We start from the raw sequence: 19,812 nt of genomic DNA on the forward strand, positions 1-19,812 counted from the left end.
ATTATTAGGCAAATGAGTATTTTGACCACATCATCCTCTTTATGCATGTTGTCTTACTCCAAGCTGTATAGGCTCCAAAGCCTACTACCAATTAAGCATATTAGGTGATGTGCATCTCTGTAATGAGAAGGGGTGTGGTCTAATGACATCAACACCCTATATCAGGTGTGCATAATTATTAGGCAACTTCCTTTCCTTTGGCAAAATGGGTCAAAAGAAGGACTTGACAGGCTCAGAAAAGTAAAAAATAGTGAGATATCTTGCAGAGGGATGCAGCACTCTTAAAATTGCAAAGCTTCTGAAGCGTGATCATCGAACAATCAAGCGTTTCATTCAAAATAGTCAACAGGGTCGCAAGAAGCGTGTGGAAAAACCAAGGCGCAAAATAACTGCCCATGAACTGAGAAAAGTCAAGCGTGCAGCTGCCAAGATGCCACTTGCCACCAGTTTGGCCATATTTCAGAGCTGCAACATCACTGGAGTGCCCAAAAGCACAAGGTGTGCAATACTCAGAGACATGTCCAAGGTAAGAAAGGCTGAAAGACGACCACCACTGAACAAGACACACAAGCTGAAACGTCAAGACTGGGCCAAGAAATATCTCAAGACTGATTTTTCTAAGGTTTTATGGACTGATGAAATGAGAGTGAGTCTTGATGGGCCAGATGGATGGGCCCGTGGCTGGATTGGTAAAGGGCAGAGAGCTCCAGTCCAACTCAGACGCCAGCAAGGTGGAGGTGGAGTACTGGTTTGGGCTGGTATCATCAAAGATGAGCTTGTGGGGCCTTTTCGGGTTGAGGATGGAGTCAAGCTCAACTCCCAGTCCTACTGCCAGTTTCTGGAAGACACCTTCTTCAAGCAGTGGTACAGGAAGAAGTCTGCATCCTTCAAGAAAAACATGATTTTCATGCAGGACAATGCTCCATCACACGCGTCCAAGTACTCCACAGCGTGGCTGGCAAGAAAGGGTATAAAAGAAGAAAATCTAATGACATGGCCTCCTTGTTCACCTGATCTGAACCCCATTGAGAACCTGTGGTCCATCATCAAATGTGAGATTTACAAGGAGGGAAAACAGTACACCTCTCTGAACAGTGTCTGGGAGGCTGTGGTTGCTGCTGCACGCAATGTTGATGGTGAACAGATCAAAACACTGACAGAATCCATGGATGGCAGGCTTTTGAGTGTCATTGCAAAGAAAGGTGGCTATATTGGTCACTGATTTGTTTTTGTTTTGTTTTTGAATGTCAGAAATGTATATTTGTGAATGTTGAGATGTTATATTGGTTTCACTGGTAAAAATAAATAATTGAAATGGGTATATATTTGTTTTTTGTTAAGTTGCCTAATAATTATGCACAGTAATAGTCACCTGCACACACAGATATCCCCCTAAAATAGCTATAACTAAAAACAAACTAAAAACTACTTCCAAAACTATTCAGCTTTGATATTAATGAGTTTTTTGGGTTCATTGAGAACATGGTTGTTGTTCAATAATAAAATTAATCCTCAAAAATACAACTTGCCTAATAATTCTGCACTCCCTGTATGTTTGCTTAATGCTTTGAGAAAGGTTAAACACTTACGCCTAGATTATGTGTTTTGCGTTAGAAGCTGTGTGGTGCTAACAAGCAGTTTATGCTCACCGCTCACTTACAGACAGCGCTGGTATTATGGGTTTTTACAAACCCGGCGTTAACCGCAAAAAAGTGAGCGAAGAGCAAAATTTTGCTCCACATCTCACCTCAATACCAGCGCTGCTTACGTTAGCGGTGAGCTGCCTGAACATGCTCATGCATAATTTCCCCATAGGAATCAATGGGGGAGAGCCGGCTGAAAAAACCTAACACCTGCAAAAAAGCAGCGTAAAGCTCCTAACGCAGCCCCATTGATTCCTATGGGGAAATAAAAGTTATGTCTACACCTAACACCCTAACATGAACCCGAGTGTAAACACCCCTAATCTTACACTTATTAACCCCTAATCTGCCGCCCCCCACATCACTGACACCTACATTATATTAGTAAACCCTAATCTGCCGCTCCGGACATGACCGCCACCTACTTTATACTTATGAACCCCTAATCTGCTGCCCCCAATATCGCCGACACCTACATTATATTTATTAACCCCTAATCTGCTGCCCCCAATGTCGCCGCAACCTAACTACATTTATTAACCCCTAATCTGCCGCCCACAATGTCGCCACCACTATAATAAAGTTATTAACCCCTAAACCTAAGTCTAACCCTAAACCACCCTAACTTAAATATAATTTAAATAAATCTAAATAAAATTACTACAATTAACTAAATAATTCCTATTTAAAACTAAATACTTACCTATAAAATAAACTCTACGCTAGCTACAATATAACTAATAGTTACATTGTAGCTAGCATAGGGTTTATTTTTATTTTACAGGCAAGTTTGTATTTATTTTAACTAGGTACAATAGTTATTAAATAGTTATTAACTATTTAATAACTACATAGTTAAAATAAAGACAAATTTACCTGTAAAATAAAACCTAACCTAAGTTACAATTACACCTAACACTACACTATAATTAAATTAATTCCCTACATTAAATTAAATTAATTACAATTAAATAAAATAAAATAAAGTACAAAAAAAACACTAAATTACAGAAAATAATAAAATAATTACAAGTTTTTTAAACTAATTACACCTAATCTAATCCCCCTAATAAAATAAAAAAAGCCCCCCAAAATAATAACGTTACAATTACACCTAACACTACACTATAATTAAATTAATTACCTAAATTAAATACAATTAATTACAATTAAATAAAATTATCTAAATTACAAAAAAACAAACACTAAATTACAGAAAATAATAAAGAAATTACAAGATTTTTAAACTAATTACACCTAATCTAACCCCCCTAAAAAAATAAAAAAAGCCCACCCCAAATAAAAAAGCCCTACCATACACTAAATTACAAATAGCCCTTAAAAGGGCATTTTGCAGGGCATTGCCCCAAAGTAATCAGCTCTTTTACCTGAAAAAAAATTACAATCCCCCCCAACATTAAAAACCACCACCCACACACCCAACCCTACTCTAAAACCCACCCAATCGCCCCTTAAAAAAAAACACCTAACACTAACCCCCTGAAGATCACCTTACCGGGAGACATCTTCACCTAACCGGGCGGAAGTCCTCAACGAAGCCAGCAGAAGTGGTCCTCCAGATGGGCAGAAGTCTTCATCCAGACGGTTTCTGTAATTTAGTGGGGGGTTTTTTGTACTTTAGCTAATTTTATTTAATTGTAATTAATTGTATTTTATTTAGTTAATTATAGTGTAGTGTTAGGTGTAATTGTAACTTAGGTCAGGTTTTATTTTACAGGTAAATTTGTATTTATTTTAGCTAGGTAGTTTATTAAATAGTTAATAACTATTTAGTAACTATTGTACCTAGTTAAAATAAATACAAAGTTAAAATAAAAATAAACCCTAAGCTAGCTACAATGTAACTATTAGTTATATTGTAGCTAGCTTAGGGTTTATTTTATAGGTAAGTATTTAGTTTTAAATAGGATTAATTTAGTTAATGATAGTAATTTTATTTAGATTTATTTAAATTATATTTAAGTTAGGGGGTGTTAGGGTTAGACTTAGATTTAGGGGTTAATAACTTTAATAGAGTGGCGGCGACGTTGGGGGCGGCAGATTAGGGGTTAATAATATTTAACTAATGTTTGCGAGGCGGGAGTGTGGCGGTTTAGGGGTTAATATATTTATTATAGTGGCGGCGATGTGGGGGGGCCTTGGTTTAGGGGTTAATAGGTAGTTTATGGGTGTTAGTGTACTTTTTAGCACTTTAGTTAAGAGTTTTATGCTACGGCGTTGTAGTGTAAAACTCTTAACTACTGACTTTAAAATGCGGGTACCAGGCTTAACAGGAGAGGGTCTACCGCTCACTTTTTGGAAGACTCGTAATACCGGCGCTATGCAAGTCCCATTGAAAATATAGGATACGCAATTGACGTAAGTTAATTTGCAGTATTTCCGAGTCTGGCCAAAAAAGTGAGCGGTACACCTGTACCTGCAAGACTCGTAATCTAGGCCTTAGTTAGTTGCACCCTGTAACACCCCTATTCTGTTCCAGATGAGGATACGGCCAGTGATTAGAGCATACACATGTATGTCTGCTCTTGATTGGCTCAGCAGCTGTGTCCTCATCTATAGTGGCACAGGACACAACTGTGACAATTCATATTGGCTCCCGAGTATCACAGTCTACACCAGTGTTTCTCAACAACGGTCCTCAAGTAGCCCCAACAGTCCAGGTTTTCATTATAGCTGAACTAGAGCAGAGGTGAAATAATCAGCTGATGGATGAGAGCAGGTTGGTTACCATGGTTACTGATCAGCTGATTACTTCACCTGTGCTCTAGTTCAGCTATAATGAAAACCTGGACTGTTGGGGGTACTTGAGGACCGCGGTTGAGAAACACTGGTCTACACAATGTAGCTTGTATATAGTAATCAAACAGTATTTTTCCATGATACATCTCTTTAATGATGTCTTCTCGCAGTATCACAGCAACAGCGGCCAGTATTGGAGCAGCTGGTATCCCCCAAGCAGGCCTGGTAACCATGGTGATCGTATTGACATCTGTTGGTCTTCCCACTGATGACATCACCTTAATCATTGCCGTTGATTGGGCCTTGTGAGTGTTGTGTTCCCACTAACAAAAAGTAATTATATTATACTCAATAAAATGTGAGTTTTATTCACTTCTTTTGTATTTTTCTGTAGCAGTGTATAAAGGCATATAAGTGTAATTAACTGCAATTTAAATTTGTATTATATGCTACATTTTGGGTAGAGAAGGGCAGGTTAAACAAGGTGTTTTTTTATAGGTCTGAACATAATGCAATAATTGTTGTTGCCTTTTAAATCAGAAAGAACATCAGCCATATGATTTGCTATATGTGGCAGACAAGGGATTGGCAGGTACAGGAAGTTGCTTAAAAGTCTGATGTGGGTGTGTAGCTGAAAGAGAGGCTGCAGGGCCAGGGGTCTAATCTGAGGTCTAACGTGGCTATGTGGCTGAGAGAGAGGCTGCAGGGCCAGGGGTCTAATCTGAGGTGTGATGTGGATATGTGTCTGACAGAGAGGCTGCAGGGTCAGGGGTGTAATCTGAGGTCTGATGTGGATATGTGGCTGACAGAGAGGCTGCAGGGCAATGGGTCTAATCTGAGGTCTGATGTGGATATGTGGCTGACAGAGAGGCTGCAGGGCTAGGGGTCTAATCTGAGGTCTGATGTGGATATGTGGCTGATAGAGAGGCTGCAGGTTCAGGTGTCTAATCTGAGGTGTGATGTGGATATGTGGCTGATAGAGAGGCTGCAGAGACAGGGGTCTGATCTGAGGTCTGGTGTGTGTATGTAGCCGACAGGCAGTAGGGTCAGTGGTATGATATGAGGTCTGATGTGGGTGTGTAGCCGACAGAGAGGCTGCAGGGTCAGGGGTCTGATCTGGGTGTGTAGATGACAGAGAGGCTGTAGGGTCAGGGGTCTGATCTGAGGTCTGATGTGTGTATGTAGCTGACAGATAGGCTGCAGGTTCAGTGGTCTGATCTGAAGTCTAATGTGTGTATGTAGCTGACAGAGAGGCTGTAGGGTCAGGGGTCTGATCTGAGGTCTGATGTGTGTATGTAGCTGACAGAGAGGCTGCAGGGTCAGGGGTCTGATCTGAGGTCTGATGTGTGTATGTAGCTGACAGATAGGCTGCAGGTTCAGTGGTCTGATCTGAAGTCTAATGTGTGTATGTAGCTGACAGAGAGGCTGCAGGGTCAGGGGTCTGATCTGAGGTCTGATGTTTGTATGTAGCTGACAGATAGGTTGTATGGTCAGTGGTCTGATATGAGGTCTGATGTGGGTGTTTAGATGACAGAGAGGCTGCAGGGTCAGTGGTCTGATCTGAAGTCTGATGTGGGTAAGTGTCTGACAGAGGTGCTGCAGGGCCAGGGGTCTGATCTGAGATCTGATGTGAGCATGTTGCTTACAGAGAGGATGCAGCGCCAGGGGATCTGATTTAATGGTCTGATGTGGGCATGTAGCTGACAGAGGGGCTGCAGGGTCAGGATCCTGATCTGAGGTCTGATGAGTGTATGTAGCTGATAGAAAGGCTGCAGGGCCAGGGGTCTGATCTGAGGTCTGATATGGGTATGTGACAGACAGAGAGGCTACAGGTCTAGGTGTCTGATCTGGGGCCTGATGTGGGCAGGCAGCTGATAGAATTGATGCAGGGCCAGGGATCTGATCTAAGGTCTGATGTGGCCATGTGGCTTATAGAGGGGCTACAGGGCAGGGGATCTGATTTTACAGTCTGATGTAGGCATGGGGTTGTCAGTGAGGCCCAGAATCTAATTTGCGGTCTATGTATAGGTAGGTGATAGAGAGGCTGCAGGGTAAGGTGTCTGATCTGAGGTCTGATGTGGGTAGACGGACAGAGAGGCTACAGAGCCAGGTGTCTGATCTGAGGCTGCATGGTCAGAGGATCTAATTTTATGGTCTGATGTGGGCATGTAACTGACAGAGGGTCTGCAGGGCCACGGGTCTGATCTGAGGTGGGCATGTGGCTTATAGAGGGGCTGCAGGGCCACGGGTCTTATCTGAGGTCTGATGTGGGCATGTGGCTTATAGAGGGGCTACAGGGCCAGGGGTCTAATCTGAGGTCTGACGTGGATATGTGGCTGAGAGAGAGGCTGCAGGGCCAGGGGTCTAATCTGAGGTCTGATCTGGATATGTGGCTGACATAGAGGTTGTAGGGCTAGGGGTCTAATCTGAGGTCTGATGTGGATATGTGGCTGATAGAGAGGCTGCAGGTTCAGGTTTCTAATCTGAGGTGTGATGTGGATATGTGGCTGATAGAGAGGCTGCAGGGTCAGGGGTCTGATCTGAGGTCTGATGTGTGTATGTAGCCGACAGGCAGTAGAGTCAGTGGTATGATATGAGGTCTGATGTGGGTGTGTAGCCGACAGAGAGGCTGCAGGGTCAGGGGTCTGATCTGGGTGTGTAGATGACAGAGAGGCTGTAGGGTCAGGGGTCTGATCTGAGTTCTGATGTGTGTATGTAGCTGACAGATAGGCTGCAGGTTCAGTGGTCTGATCTGAAGTCTAATGTGTGTATGTAGCTGACAGAGAGGCTGCAGGGTCAGGGGTCTGATCTGAGGTCTGATGTGTGTATGTAGCTGACAGATAGGCTGCAGGTTCAGTGGTCTGATCTGAAGTCTAATGTGTGTATGTAGCTGACAGAGAGGCTGCAGGGTCAGGGGTCTGATCTGAGGTCTGATGTTTGTATGTAGCTGACAGATAGGTTGTATGGTCAGTGGTCTGATATGAGGTCTGATGTGGGTGTTTAGATGACAGAGAGGCTGCAGGGTCAGTGGTCTGATCTGAAGTCTGATGTGGGTAAGTGTCTGACATAGGTGCTGCAGGGCCAGGGGTCTGATCTGAGATCTGATGTGAGCATGTTGCTTACAGAGAGGATGCAGCGCCAGGGGATCTGATTTAATGGTCTGATGTGGGCATGTAGCTGACAGAGGGGCTGTAGGGTCAGGATCCTGATCTGAGGTCTGATGAGTGTATGTAGCTGATAGAAAGGCTGCAGGGCCAGGGGTCTGATCTGAGGTCTGATATGGGTATGTGACAGACAGAGAGGCTACAGGTCTAGGTGTCTGATCTGGGGCCTGATGTGGGCAGGCAGCTGATAGAATTGATGCAGGGCCAGGGATCTGATCTAAGGTCTGATGTGGCCATGTGGCTTATAGAGGGGCTACAGGGCAGGGGATCTGATTTTACAGTCTGATGTAGGCATGGGGTTGTCAGTGGGCCCAGAATCTAATTTGCGGTCTATGTATAGGTAGGTGATAGAGAGGCTGCAGGGTAAGGTGTCTGATCTGAGGTCTGATGTGGGTAGACGGACAGAGATGCTACAGAGCCAGGTGTCTGATCTGAGGCTGCATGGTCAGAGGATCTAATTTTATGGTCTGATGTGGGCATGTAACTGACAGAGGGTCTGCAGGGCCACGGGTCTGATCTGAGGTGGGCATGTGGCTTATAGAGGGGCTGCAGGGCCACGGGTCTGATCTGAGGTCTGATGTGGGCATGTGGCTTATAGAGAGGCTACAGGGCCAGGGGTCTAATCTGAGGTCTGACGTGGATATGTGGCTGAGAGAGAGGCTGCAGGGCCAGGGGTCTAATCTGAGGTCTGATGTGGATATGTGGCTGAGAGAGAGGCTGCAGGGCCAGGGGTCTAATCTGAGGTCTGATCTGGATATGTGGCTGACATAGAGGTTGTAGGGCCAGGGGTCTAATCTGAGGTCTGATGTGGATATGTGGCTGATAGAGAGGCTGCAGGTTCAGGTGTCTAATCTGAGGTGTGATGTGGATATGTGGCTGACAGAGAGGCTGCAGAGACAGGGGTCTGATCTGAGGTCTGGTGTGTGTATGTAGCTGACAGAGAGGTTGCAGTACTAGGGGTCTGATCTGAGGTCTGATGTGTGTATCTAGTTGACAGAGAGACTGCAGGGTAAGGGGTCTAATCTGAGGTTTGCTGTGGGTGTGTAGCTGACAGAGAGACTGCAGGGTCAGGGGTCTGATCTGAGGTCTGATGTGTGTATGTAGCCGACAGGCAGTAGAGTCAGTGGTATGATATGAGGTCTGATGTGGGTGTGTAGCCGACAGAGAGGCTGCAGGGTCAGGGGTCTGATCTGGGTGTGTAGATGACAGAGAGGCTGTAGGGTCAGGGGTCTGATCTGAGTTCTGATGTGTGTATTTAGCTGACATAGGCTGCAGGTTCAGTGGTCTGATCTGAAGTCTAATGTGTGTATGTAGCTGACAGAGAGGCTGTAGGGTCAGGGGTCTGATCTGAGGTCTGATGTGTGTATGTAGCTGACAGATAGGCTGCAGGTTCAGTGGTCTGATCTGAAGTCTAATGTGTGTATGTAGCTGACAGAGAGGCTGCAGGGTCAGGGGTCTGATCTGAGGTCTGATGTTTGTATGTAGCTGACAGATAGGTTGTATGGTCAGTGGTCTGATATGAGGTCTGATGTGGGTGTTTAGATGACAGAGAGGCTGCAGGGTCAGGGGTCTGATCTGAGGTCTGATGTTTGTATGTAGCTGACAGATAGGTTGTATGGTCAGTGGTCTGATCTGAAGTCTGATGTGGGTAAGTGTCTGACAGAGGTGCTGCAGGGCCAGGGGTCTGATCTGAGATCTGATGTGAGCATGTTGCTTACAGAGAGGATGCAGGGCCAGGGGATCTGATTTAATGGTCTGATGTGGGCATGTAGCTGACACAGGGGCTGCAGGGTCAGGATCCTGATCTGCGGTCTGATGGGTGTATGTAGCTGATAGAAAGGCTGCAGGGCCAGGGGTCTGATCTGAGGTCTGATATGGGTATGTGACTGACAGAGAGGCTACAGGTCTAGGTGTCTGATCTGGGGCCTGATGTGGGCAGGCAGCTGATAGAAGTGATGCAGGGCCAGGGATCTGATCTAAGGTCTGATGTGGCCATGTGGCTTATAGAGGGGCTACAGGGCTAGGTGTTTGACCTGAGGTCTGTTCTGGACATGTGGTTTACAGAGAGGCTGCAGGGCAGGGGATCTGATTTTACAGTCTGATGTAGGCATGGGGTTGTCAGTGAGGCCCAGAATCTTATTTGTGGTCTATGTATAGGTAGGTGATAGAGAGGCTGCAGGGTCAGGTGTCTGATCTGAGGTCTGATGTGGGTAGACGGACAGAGAGGCTACAGAGCCAGGTGTCTGATCTGAGGCTGCATGGTCAGAGGATCTAATTTTATGGTCTGATGTGGGCATGTAACTGACAGAGGATCTGCAGGGCCATGGGTCTGATCTGAGGTGGGCATGTGGCTTATAGAGGGGCTGCAGGGCCACGGGTCTGATCTGAGGTCTGATGTAGGCATGTGTCTTGTAGAGGGGCTACATGGCTAGGGGTCTGACCTGAGGTCTGTTGTGGGTATGTGGTTTGCAGAGAGGCTGCAGGGCAAGGGATCTGGTTTTTCATTCTGATGTAGGCATGTAATTGACAGTGGGGGGCTGCAGGGCCCAGGGTCTTATCTGAAGTCTGATTTGGGCATGTAGCTGACAGAGAGACTGCAGGGTCAAGGGTCTGATTGTATGAGGTTGACAGAAGGCATGAACGGCCGGGAATCTGATCATATGTGTTTTTCAGAGGGCCTACAGGGTCAGGAGTCTGACCTGAGGTCTAATAGAAGGCATAGGGATAGAGCGGATGCAGGATCAGAAGTGTGATTACAATCACATTTACTGCTTTTCCAGGATTAATTGCTGATCCTACAAGATGTGCGTGCAGGGCAGCTGGCAACCCTAGCATACAGTTTCAGAGATACACCTGTTTTTCTACCTTGCAGGGATAGGTTTCGCACCATGATCAATGTGCTGGGGGACGCGCTCGCTGCTGGCATCATGGCACATCTCTGCAGGAAAGACTTTGCAAAGCAGAATGATGAGGTGAGAATATTTCTGACAAACATCTCTCTGTGAGTTATTGTCTTATCTCCCCCCTCTCTCTGTGAGTTACTCTCTCATCTCTCCCCCTCTCTCCGTGAGTTACTGTCTTATCTCTCCCCCTCTCTCTGTGAGTTACTGTCTTATCTCTCCCCCTCTCTCTGTGAGTTACTGTCTTATCTCTCCCCCTCTCTCTGTGAGTTACTGTCTTATCTCTCCCCCTCTCTCTGTGAGTTACTGTCTTATCTCTCCCCCTCTCTCTGTGAGTTACTGTCTTATCTCTCCCCCTCTCTCTGTGAGTTACTGTCTTATCTCCCACCCTCTCTCTGTGAGTTACTCTCATCTCTCCCCCTCTCTCTGTGAGTTACTGTCTTATCTCTCCCCCTCTCTCTGTGAGTTACTGTCTTATCTCCCACCCTCTCTCTGTGAGTTACTCTCTCATCTCTCCCCCTCTCTCCGTGAGTTACTGTCTTATCTCCCACCCTCTCTCTGTGAGTTACTGTCTTATCTCTCCCCCTCTCTCTGTGAGTTACTGTCTTATCTCCCACCCTCTCTCTGTGAGTTACTGTCTTATCTCTCCCCCTCTCTCTGTGAGTTACTGTCTTATCTCTCCCCCTCTCTCTGTGAGTTACTGTCTCATCTCCCCCCTCTCTCCGTGAGTTACTCTCTCATCTCTCCCCCTCTCTCTGTGAGTTACTGTCTTATCTCCCACCCTCTCTCTGTGAGTTACTCTCTCATCTGCCCCCTCTCTCTGTGAGTTACTGTCTTATCTCTCCCCCTCTCTCCGTGAGTTACTGTCTCATCTCCCCCCTCTCTCTGTGAGTTACTCTCTCATCTCCCACCCTCTCTCTGTGAGTTACTCTCTCATCTGCCCCCTCTCTCTGTGAGTTACTCTCTCATCTGCCCCCTCTCTCTGTGAGTTACTGTCTCATCTCCCCCCTCTCTCTGTGAGTTACTCTCTCATCTGCCCCCTCTCTCTGTGAGTTACTCTCTCATCTGCCCCCTCTCTCTGTGAGTTACTGTCTAATCTCCCCCCTCTCTCTGTGAGTTACTCTCTCATCTCCCACCCTCTCTCTGTGAGTTACTCTCTCATCTCCCACCCTCTCTCTGTGAGTTACTGTCTCATCTCCCCCCTCTCTCTGTGAGTTACTCTCTCATCTCCCACCCTCTCTCTGTGAGTTACTCTCTCATCTCCCACCCTCTCTCTGTGAGTTACTGTCTTATCTCCCACCCTCTCTCTGTGAGTTACTGTCTTATCTCTCCCCCTCTCTCTGTGAGTTACTGTCTTATCTCCCACCCTCTCTCTGTCAGTTACTGTCTTATCTCTCCCCCTCTCTCTGTGAGTTACTGTCTTATCTCTCCCCCTCTCTCTGTGAGTTACTGTCTTATCTCCCACCCTCTCTCTGTGAGTTACTCTCTCATCTCTCCCCCTCTCCCCCTCTCTCTGTGTTACTCTCTCATCTCCCCCCTCTCACTCACCTAGATTACGAGTTTTGTGCTATACCGGGCGCATAAAGAATGCAAAGAAATGAGCGGCATCACACTTTGCATAGCGCTGCCATACGAGTTACCGAAAAAAAAACTTGTGCTGTGCGTTATGGTGTGTTAAGCTCCATACCGCACAAAAGCCAAGGGCTGAGTTTACGTGCTTGTGCACACTTTCACATATAGACATCAAGGGGGAGAAAGTTTTAGAAAAAACTAACACCTGCGATTGCGGAATGGCAAATTGATGTCTATGGGGAAAAGAAAGTTACGTTTAAACCTAAAACCCTAACATAAACCCCTAGTTTAAACACCCCTAATCTGCCGCCCCCGACATCGCCAAACGAAATAAAATGATTAACCTATAAACCGCCGCCCCAGACATCGCCGACACTAATTAAAGCTAATAAACACTAAACCACCACCCCCTGACACTAAATAAAATGATTAACCCCTAAACAACCAGCCACCCACACCTGTACCAATAACCTAAATCTATTAATCCCTAAACCGCCGGCCCCCCACATCGCAAAGAGTAAACTAAACATATTAACCCCTAAACCGCCGACCCCCACATCGCAACACACTAAATTAAAATGTTAACCTCTAAACCTAACACCCCCTAACTTTAAATTAAACTAACATTACTATTTTAAATAAATAAAATAAATGAAAACTACTACGAAAAAAATAAAAAAAACTAACATTACAATATTAAATAATCCTTACACTACGAATAAAATAAAAAACCAACATTAAAAAAAATAATAAACACTAAAATTACGAAAAATAAAAAAACTCTAAGATAACAAAAAATAGACAAAATTATCAAAAATAATAAAATTTACACCTAATCTAATAGCCCTATAAAAATAAAAACCCCCAAAATAAAAGCACCCCCTAACCTAACAATAAACAACCAATAGCCCTTAAAAGGACCTTTTGTAGGTCATTGCCCTAAGTTAAACTGCTCTTTTACCTCCAATAAATTGCAAATTCCCCCAAACAGTAAAACCCCCCACCCAACCAACTCCCCAAAATAAAAAAACTAAATCTAAATAAAACCTAAGTTACCCATTGCCCCCAAATGGGCATTTGTATGGGCATTGCCCTTAAAAAGGCATTCAGCTCTTTTACTGCCCATCAAAACCCTAATCTAAAAAAAAACAAAAAAAAAAACCTAACACTAACAACAGAAAATCTACTCACGGTTCCTGAAGTCCGGACATCCATCTTCATCCAGGCGGTGAGAAGTTTTCATCCAGGTGGCGACATCTTGATCCATCGCGGGGGCATCTTTTTTCTTCATCCCGGTTGCATCTTTGCTGGCGGCGCAGACATCCAGAGTGGCTGTTCAAATCAGCCAATTTCAATAGCTCTTATCCTATTGGCTAATTTGAAAATGTCAACCAATAGGAATGCAAGGTACCCCATTTAAACGGGTACCTTGCATTCAAGCTTCAGTGTACAGCGGTGACCGTATGAAGAGGATCCTCCACGCGGGATGTCCGCGTCGCCGGCAAATATGCTCCGCGTCTCCACAGCTCTGCGACACCGCGATGGATCATGATGTCGCCTGGATGAAGATGGATGTCCGGACTTCAGGAACTGTGGGTAGATTTTCTGGGGTAAGTGTTACGTTTTTTTTTTTTTTGGGGGTGGTTTTTTTTTTAGATTAGGGTTTTGATGGGCAGAAAAAAAAGCTGAATGCCCTTTTAAGGGCAGTGTAAAAGAGCTGAATGCCCTTAGAAATTCCCCTTTAGGGGCAATGGGTAGCTTAGAATTTTTTTAGATTTAGGTTTTTTATTTTGAGGGGTTGGTTGGGTGGTGGGTCTTACTTTTGGGGAACTTTGTATTTTTTTCTACGTAAAAGAGCTTTTTAACTTAGGGCATTGCCCTACAAAAGGCCCTTTTAAGGACTATTGGTAGCTTATTGTAGGTTAGGGGGTGTTTTTATTTTGGGGGGCTTTTTAATTTTTATAGGACTATTAGATTAGGTGTAATTGTTTTTATTTTTGATAATTTCATTAATTATTTTTTGTAATTTTAGTGTTTATTATATTTTGTATTTTTAGATTTTTTATAGTATTAGTTTTTTTTTTAATTTGCAATTTAGGTTTTTAATTTTTTAGTAGTGTTAGGTTTTTTTAATCATGTAATTTAGGATTTTAAATTGGTATTTTTTTATTTTATTAGAATAGTTATGTTAAATTAATTTATAGTTTAAATTTAGTTGTTTTTTTATTTGACAGGTAAGTTTTTATTTATTTAAAGATAGTTATATTGTAATTTTGATTTAAAGTTAGGGGGGTGTTAGGTTTAGGGGTTAATAGTTTAATTTAGTGTTTTGCGATGTGGGGAGCCGGCAGTTTAGGGGTTAATAGGTTTAGTTTATTAGTTACGATGTGGGGGGGCTGGAGGTTTAGGGGTTAATACTTTATTATAATGTTGGCAATGTGGGGGGGGGGGCGACGGTTTAGGGGTTTATTTAATAGTTGCGATGTGGGTGGGCGGCAGATTAGGGGTTAATATGTTTAATATAGTGTATGCGATGCGGGTGGGCGGCAGATTAGGGGTTAATACGTTTACTCTCTCATCTCTGTCCCTTCTGGCTGTGACGTACTCTCTCATCTCTCTCTCCTCTGGCTGTGAGTTACTCTCCCCCTCTGGCTGATAGTTACTCTCTCATCTCTCTCTCCTCTGGCTGTGAGTTACTCTCCCTCTCTGGCTGATAGTTACTCTCTCATCTCTCTCCCCTCTGGCTATGAGTTACTCTCTCATCTCTCTCCCCTCTGGCTGTGAGTTACTCTCCCTCTCTGGCTGATAGTTACTCTCTCATCTCTCTCCCCTCTGGCTATGAGTTACTCTCTCATCTCTCTCCCCTCTGGCTGTGAGTTACTCTCCCCCTCTGGCTGATAGTTACTCTCTCATCTCTCTCCCCTCTGGCTGTGAGTTACTCTCTCATCTCTCTCTCCTCTGGCTGTGAGTTACTCTCCCCTCTGGCTGTGAGTTACTCTCTCATCTCTCTCCCATCTGGCTGTGAGTTACTCTCTCATCTCGCTTCCCTCTGGCTGTGAGTTACTCTCTCATCTCTCTCCCATCTGGCTGTCAGTTACTCTCTCATCTCTCTCCCCTCTGGTTGTGAGTTACTCTCTCATCCGTCTCCCCTCTGGCTGTGAGTTACTCTCTCATCAGTCTCCCCTCTGGCTGTGAGTTACTCTCTCATCCGTCTCCCCTCTGGCTGTGAGTTACTCTCTCATCAGTCTCCCCTCTGGCTGTGAGTTACTCTCTCATCCGTCTCCCCTCTGGCTGTGAGTTACTCTCTCATCCGTCTCCCCTCTTGCTGTGAGTTACTCTCTCATCTCGCTTCCCTCTGGCTGTGAGTTACTCTCTCATCTGTCTCCCCTTTGGCTGTGAGTTACTCTCTCCCCTCTGGTTGTGAGTTACTCTCTCCCCTCTGGCTATGAGTTGCTCTCTCATCTTTCTTCCCTCTGGTTGTGAGTTACTCTCTCCCCTCTGGTTGTGAGTTACTCTCTCATCTGTCTCCCCTCTTGCTGTGAGTTACTCTCTCATCTCTCTCCCCTCTGGCTATGAGTTACTCTCTTATCTCTCTCCCCTCTGGCTATGAGTTACTCTCTCATCTCTCTCCCCTCTGGCTGTGAGTTACTCTCTCATCTCTCTCCCCTCTGGCTGTGAGTTACTCTCTCATTTCTCTCCCCTCTGGCTATGAGTTACTCTCTCATCTCTCTCCCCTCTGGCTGCGAGTTACGCTCTCATCTCTCTCCCCTCTGGCTATGAGTTACTCTCTCATCTCTCTCCCCTCTGGCTGCGAGTTACTCTCTCATCTCTCTTCCCTCTGGCTGTGAGTTACTCTCTCATCTCTCTCCCCTCTGGCTATGAGTTACGCTCTCATCTCTCTCGCCTCTGGTTGTGAGTTACTCTCTCATCTCTCTCCCCTCTGGTTGTGAGTTACTCTCTCCCCTCTTGCTGTGAGTTACTCTCTCATCTCTCTCCCTTCTGGCTATGAGTTACTCTCTCATCTCTCTCCCCTCTGGCTGTGAGTTACTCTCTCATCTCTCTCCCCTCTGGCTGTCATTTACTCTCTCATCTGTCTCCCCTCTGGCTGTGAGTTACTCTCTCATCTCTCTCCCATCTGGCTGTGATTTACTCTCTCATCTCTCTCCCCTCTGGCTGTCAGTTACTCTCTCATCTCTCTCCCCTCTGGCTGTGAGTTACTCTCTCATCTGTCTCTCCTCTGGCTGTGAGTTACTCTCTCATCTCTCTCCCATCTGGCTGTGAGTTACTCTCTCATCTCTCTCCCATCTGGCTGTGAGTTACTCTCTCATCTCTCTAACCTCTGGCTGTAAGTTACTCTCTCATCTGTCTCCCCTCTGGCTGTGAGTTACTCTATCATCTCTCTCCCCTCTGGCTGTCAGTTACGCTCTCATCTCTCTCCCCTCTGGCTGTGAGTTACTCTCTCATCTCTCTCCCCTCTGGCTTTGATTTACTCTCTCATCCCTCTCCCCTCTGGCTGTGAGTTACTGTCTCATCTCTCTCCCCTCTGGCTGTGAGTTACTCTCTCATCTCTCTCCCCTCTGGGTGTGAGTTACTCTCTCATCTCTCTCCCCTCTGGCTTTGATTTACTCTCTCATCCCTCTCCCCTCTGGCTGTGAGTTACTCTCTCATCTCTCTCCCCTCTGGCTGTGAGTTACTCTCTCATCTGTCTCCCCTCTGGCTGTGAGTTACTCTCTCATCTCTCTCCCATCTGGCTGTGAGTTACTCTCTCATCTCTCTCCCCTCTGGCTGTGAGTTACTCTCTCCCCTCTGGCTGTGAGTTACTCTCTCATCTCTCTCCCATCTGGCTGTGAGTTACGCTCTCATCTCGCTCCCCTCTGGCTGTGAGTTACTCTCTCATCTCTCTCCCTTCTGGCTGTGAGTTACTCTCTCATCTGTCTCCCATCTGGCTGTGAGTTACTCTCTCATCTCTCTCCCATCTGGCTGTGAGTTATGCTCTCATCTCGCTCCCCTCTGGCTGTGAGTTACTCTCTCATCTCTCTCCCCTCTGGCTGTGAGTTACTCTCTCATCTGTCTCCCATCTGGCTATGAGTTACTCTCTCATCTCTCTCCCCTCTGGCTGTGAGTTACTCTCCCCCTCTGGCTGATAGTTACTCTCTCATCTCTCTCCCCTCTGGCTGTGAGTTACTCTCTCATCTCTCTCTCCTCTGGCTGTGAGTTACTCTCCCCTCTGGCTGTGAGTTACTCTCTCATCTCTCTCCCATCTGGCTGTGAGTTACTCTCTCATCTCGCTTCCCTCTGGCTGTGAGTTACTCTCTCATCTCTCTCCCATCTGGCTGTCAGTTACTCTCTCATCTCTCTCCCCTCTGGTTGTGAGTTACTCTCTCATCCGTCTCCCCTCTGGCTGTGAGTTACTCTCTCATCAGTCTCCCCTCTGGCTGTGAGTTACTCTCTCATCCGTCTCCCCTCTGGCTGTGAGTTACTCTCTCATCCGTCTCCCCTCTGGCTGTGAGTTACTCTCTCATCCGTCTCCCCTCTTGCTGTGAGTTACTCTCTCATCTCGCTTCCCTCTGGCTGTGAGTTACTCTCTCATCTGTCTCCCCTTTGGCTGTGAGTTGCTCTCTCATCCCTCTCCCCTCTGGTTGTGAGTTACTCTCTCCCCTCTGGCTATGAGTTGCTCTCTCATCTTTCTTCCCTCTGGTTGTGAGTTACTCTCTCCCCTCTGGTTGTAAGTTACTCTCTCATCTGTCTCCCCTCTTGCTGTGAGTTACTCTCTCATCTCTCTCCCCTCTGGCTATGAGTTACTCTCTTATCTCTCTCCCCTCTGGCTATGAGTTACTCTCTCATCTCTCTCCCCTCTGGCTGTGAGTTACTCTCTCATCTCTCTCCCCTCTGGCTGTGAGTTACTCTCTCATCTCTCTCCCCTCTGGCTATGAGTTACTCTCTCATCTCTCTCCCCTCTGGCTGCGAGTTACGCTCTCATCTCTCTCCCCTCTGGCTATTAGTTACTCTCTCATCTCTCTCCCCTCTGGCTGCGAGTTACTCTCTCATCTCTCTCCCCTCTGGCTATGAGTTACGCTCTCATCTCTCTCGCCTCTGGTTGTGAGTTACTCTCTCATCTCTCTCCCCTCTGGTTGTGAGTTACTCTCTCCCCTCTTGCTGTGAGTTACTCTCTCATCTCTCTCCCTTCTGGCTATGAGTTACTCTCTCATCTCTCTCCGCTCTGGCTGTGAGTTACTCTCTCATCTCTCTCCCCTCTGGCTGTCATTTACTCTCTCATCTGTCTCCCCTCTGGCTGTGAGTTACTCTCTCATCTCTCTCCCCTCTGGCTGTCAGTTACTCTCTCATCTCTCTCCCCTCTGGCTGTGAGTTACTCTCTCATCTGTCTCTCCTCTGGCTGTGAGTTACTCTCTCATCTCTCTCCCATCTGGCTGTGAGTTACTCTCTCATCTCTCTAACCTCTGGCTGTAAGTTACTCTCTCATCTGTCTCCCCTCTGGCTGTGAGTTACTCTATCATCTCTCTCCCCTCTGGCTGTCAGTTACGCTCTCATCTCTCTCCCCTCTGGCTGTGAGTTACTCTCTCATCTCTCTCCCCTCTGGCTTTGATTTACTCTCTCATCCCTCTCCCCTCTGGCTGTGAGTTACTCTCTCATCTCTCTCCCCTCTGGCTGTGAGTTACTCTCTCCCCTCTGGCTGTGAGTTACTCTCTCATCTGTCTCCCCTCTGGCTGTGAGTTACTCTCTCATCTCTCTCCCATCTGGCTGTGAGTTACGCTCTCATCTCGCTCCCCTCTGGCTGTGAGTTACTCTCTCATCTCTCTCCCTTCTGGCTGTGAGTTACTCTCTCATCTGTCTCCCATCTGGCTGTGAGTTACTCTCTCATCTCTCTCCCATCTGGCTGTGAGTTATGCTCTCATCTCGCTCCCCTCTGGCTGTGAGTTACTCTCTCATCTCTCTCCCCTCTGGCTGTGAGTTACTCTCTCATCTGTCTCCCATCTGGCTGTGAGTTACTCTCTCATCTCTCTCCCCTCTGGCTGTGAGTTACTCTCTCATCTGTCTCCCCTCTGGCTTTGAGTTACTCTATCATCTCGCTTCCCTCTGGCTGTGAGTTACTCTCTCATCTGTCTCCCATCTGGCTGTGAGTTACTCTCTCATCTCTCTCCCACCTGGCTGTGAGTTATGCTCTCATCTCGCTCCCCTCTGGCTGTGAGTTACTCTCTCATCTCTCTCCCCTCTGGCTGTGAGTTACTCTCTCATCTGTCTCCCCTCTGGCTGTGAGTTACTCTCTCATCTCTCTCCCATCTGGCTGTGAGTTACTCTCTCATCTCTCTCCCCTCTGGCTGTAAGTTACTCTCTCATCTGTCTCCCCTCTGGCTGTGAGTTACTGTCTCATCTCTCTCCCCTCTGGCTGTCAGTTACGCTCTCATCTCTCTCCCCTCTAGCTGTGAGTTACTCTCTCATCTCTCTCCCCTCTGGCTTTGAGTTACTCTCTCATCCCTCTCCCCTCTGGCTGTGAGTTACTCTCTCATCTGTCTCCCCTCTGGCTTTGAGTTACTCTCTCATCTCTCTCCCCTCTGGCTGTGACTTACTCTCTCCCATCTGGCTGTGAGTTACTCTCTCATCTGTCTCCCCTCTGGCTGTGAGTTACTCTCTCATCTCTCTCCCATCTGGCTGTGAGTTACTCTCTCATCTCTCTCCCCTCTGGCTGTGAGTTACTCTCTCCCCTCTGGCTGTGAATTACTCTCTCATCTCTCTCCCCTCTGGTTGTGGGTTACT

General features: G+C 46.3%; 1 protein-coding gene across 2 annotated transcripts in view; it reads left to right on the forward strand.

Annotated features, from left to right (window-relative positions):
• The window catches only part of SLC1A7 (solute carrier family 1 member 7), a 291,573-nt gene that overhangs the window by 257,453 nt on the left and 14,308 nt on the right, over positions 1–19,812 (forward strand). For both annotated transcript variants that reach the window (XM_053693457.1, XM_053693458.1), the window contains 2 exons: positions 4,574–4,708; positions 10,440–10,539. In XM_053693457.1, the coding sequence (XP_053549432.1) occupies positions 4,574–4,708; positions 10,440–10,539 (235 nt within the window). The remainder of the gene's footprint in view (positions 1–4,573; positions 4,709–10,439; positions 10,540–19,812) is intronic.

The sequence above is a fragment of the Bombina bombina genome, chromosome 10, assembly GCF_027579735.1.
Source record: "Bombina bombina isolate aBomBom1 chromosome 10, aBomBom1.pri, whole genome shotgun sequence".
Classification (NCBI taxonomy): domain Eukaryota; kingdom Metazoa; phylum Chordata; class Amphibia; order Anura; family Bombinatoridae; genus Bombina; species Bombina bombina.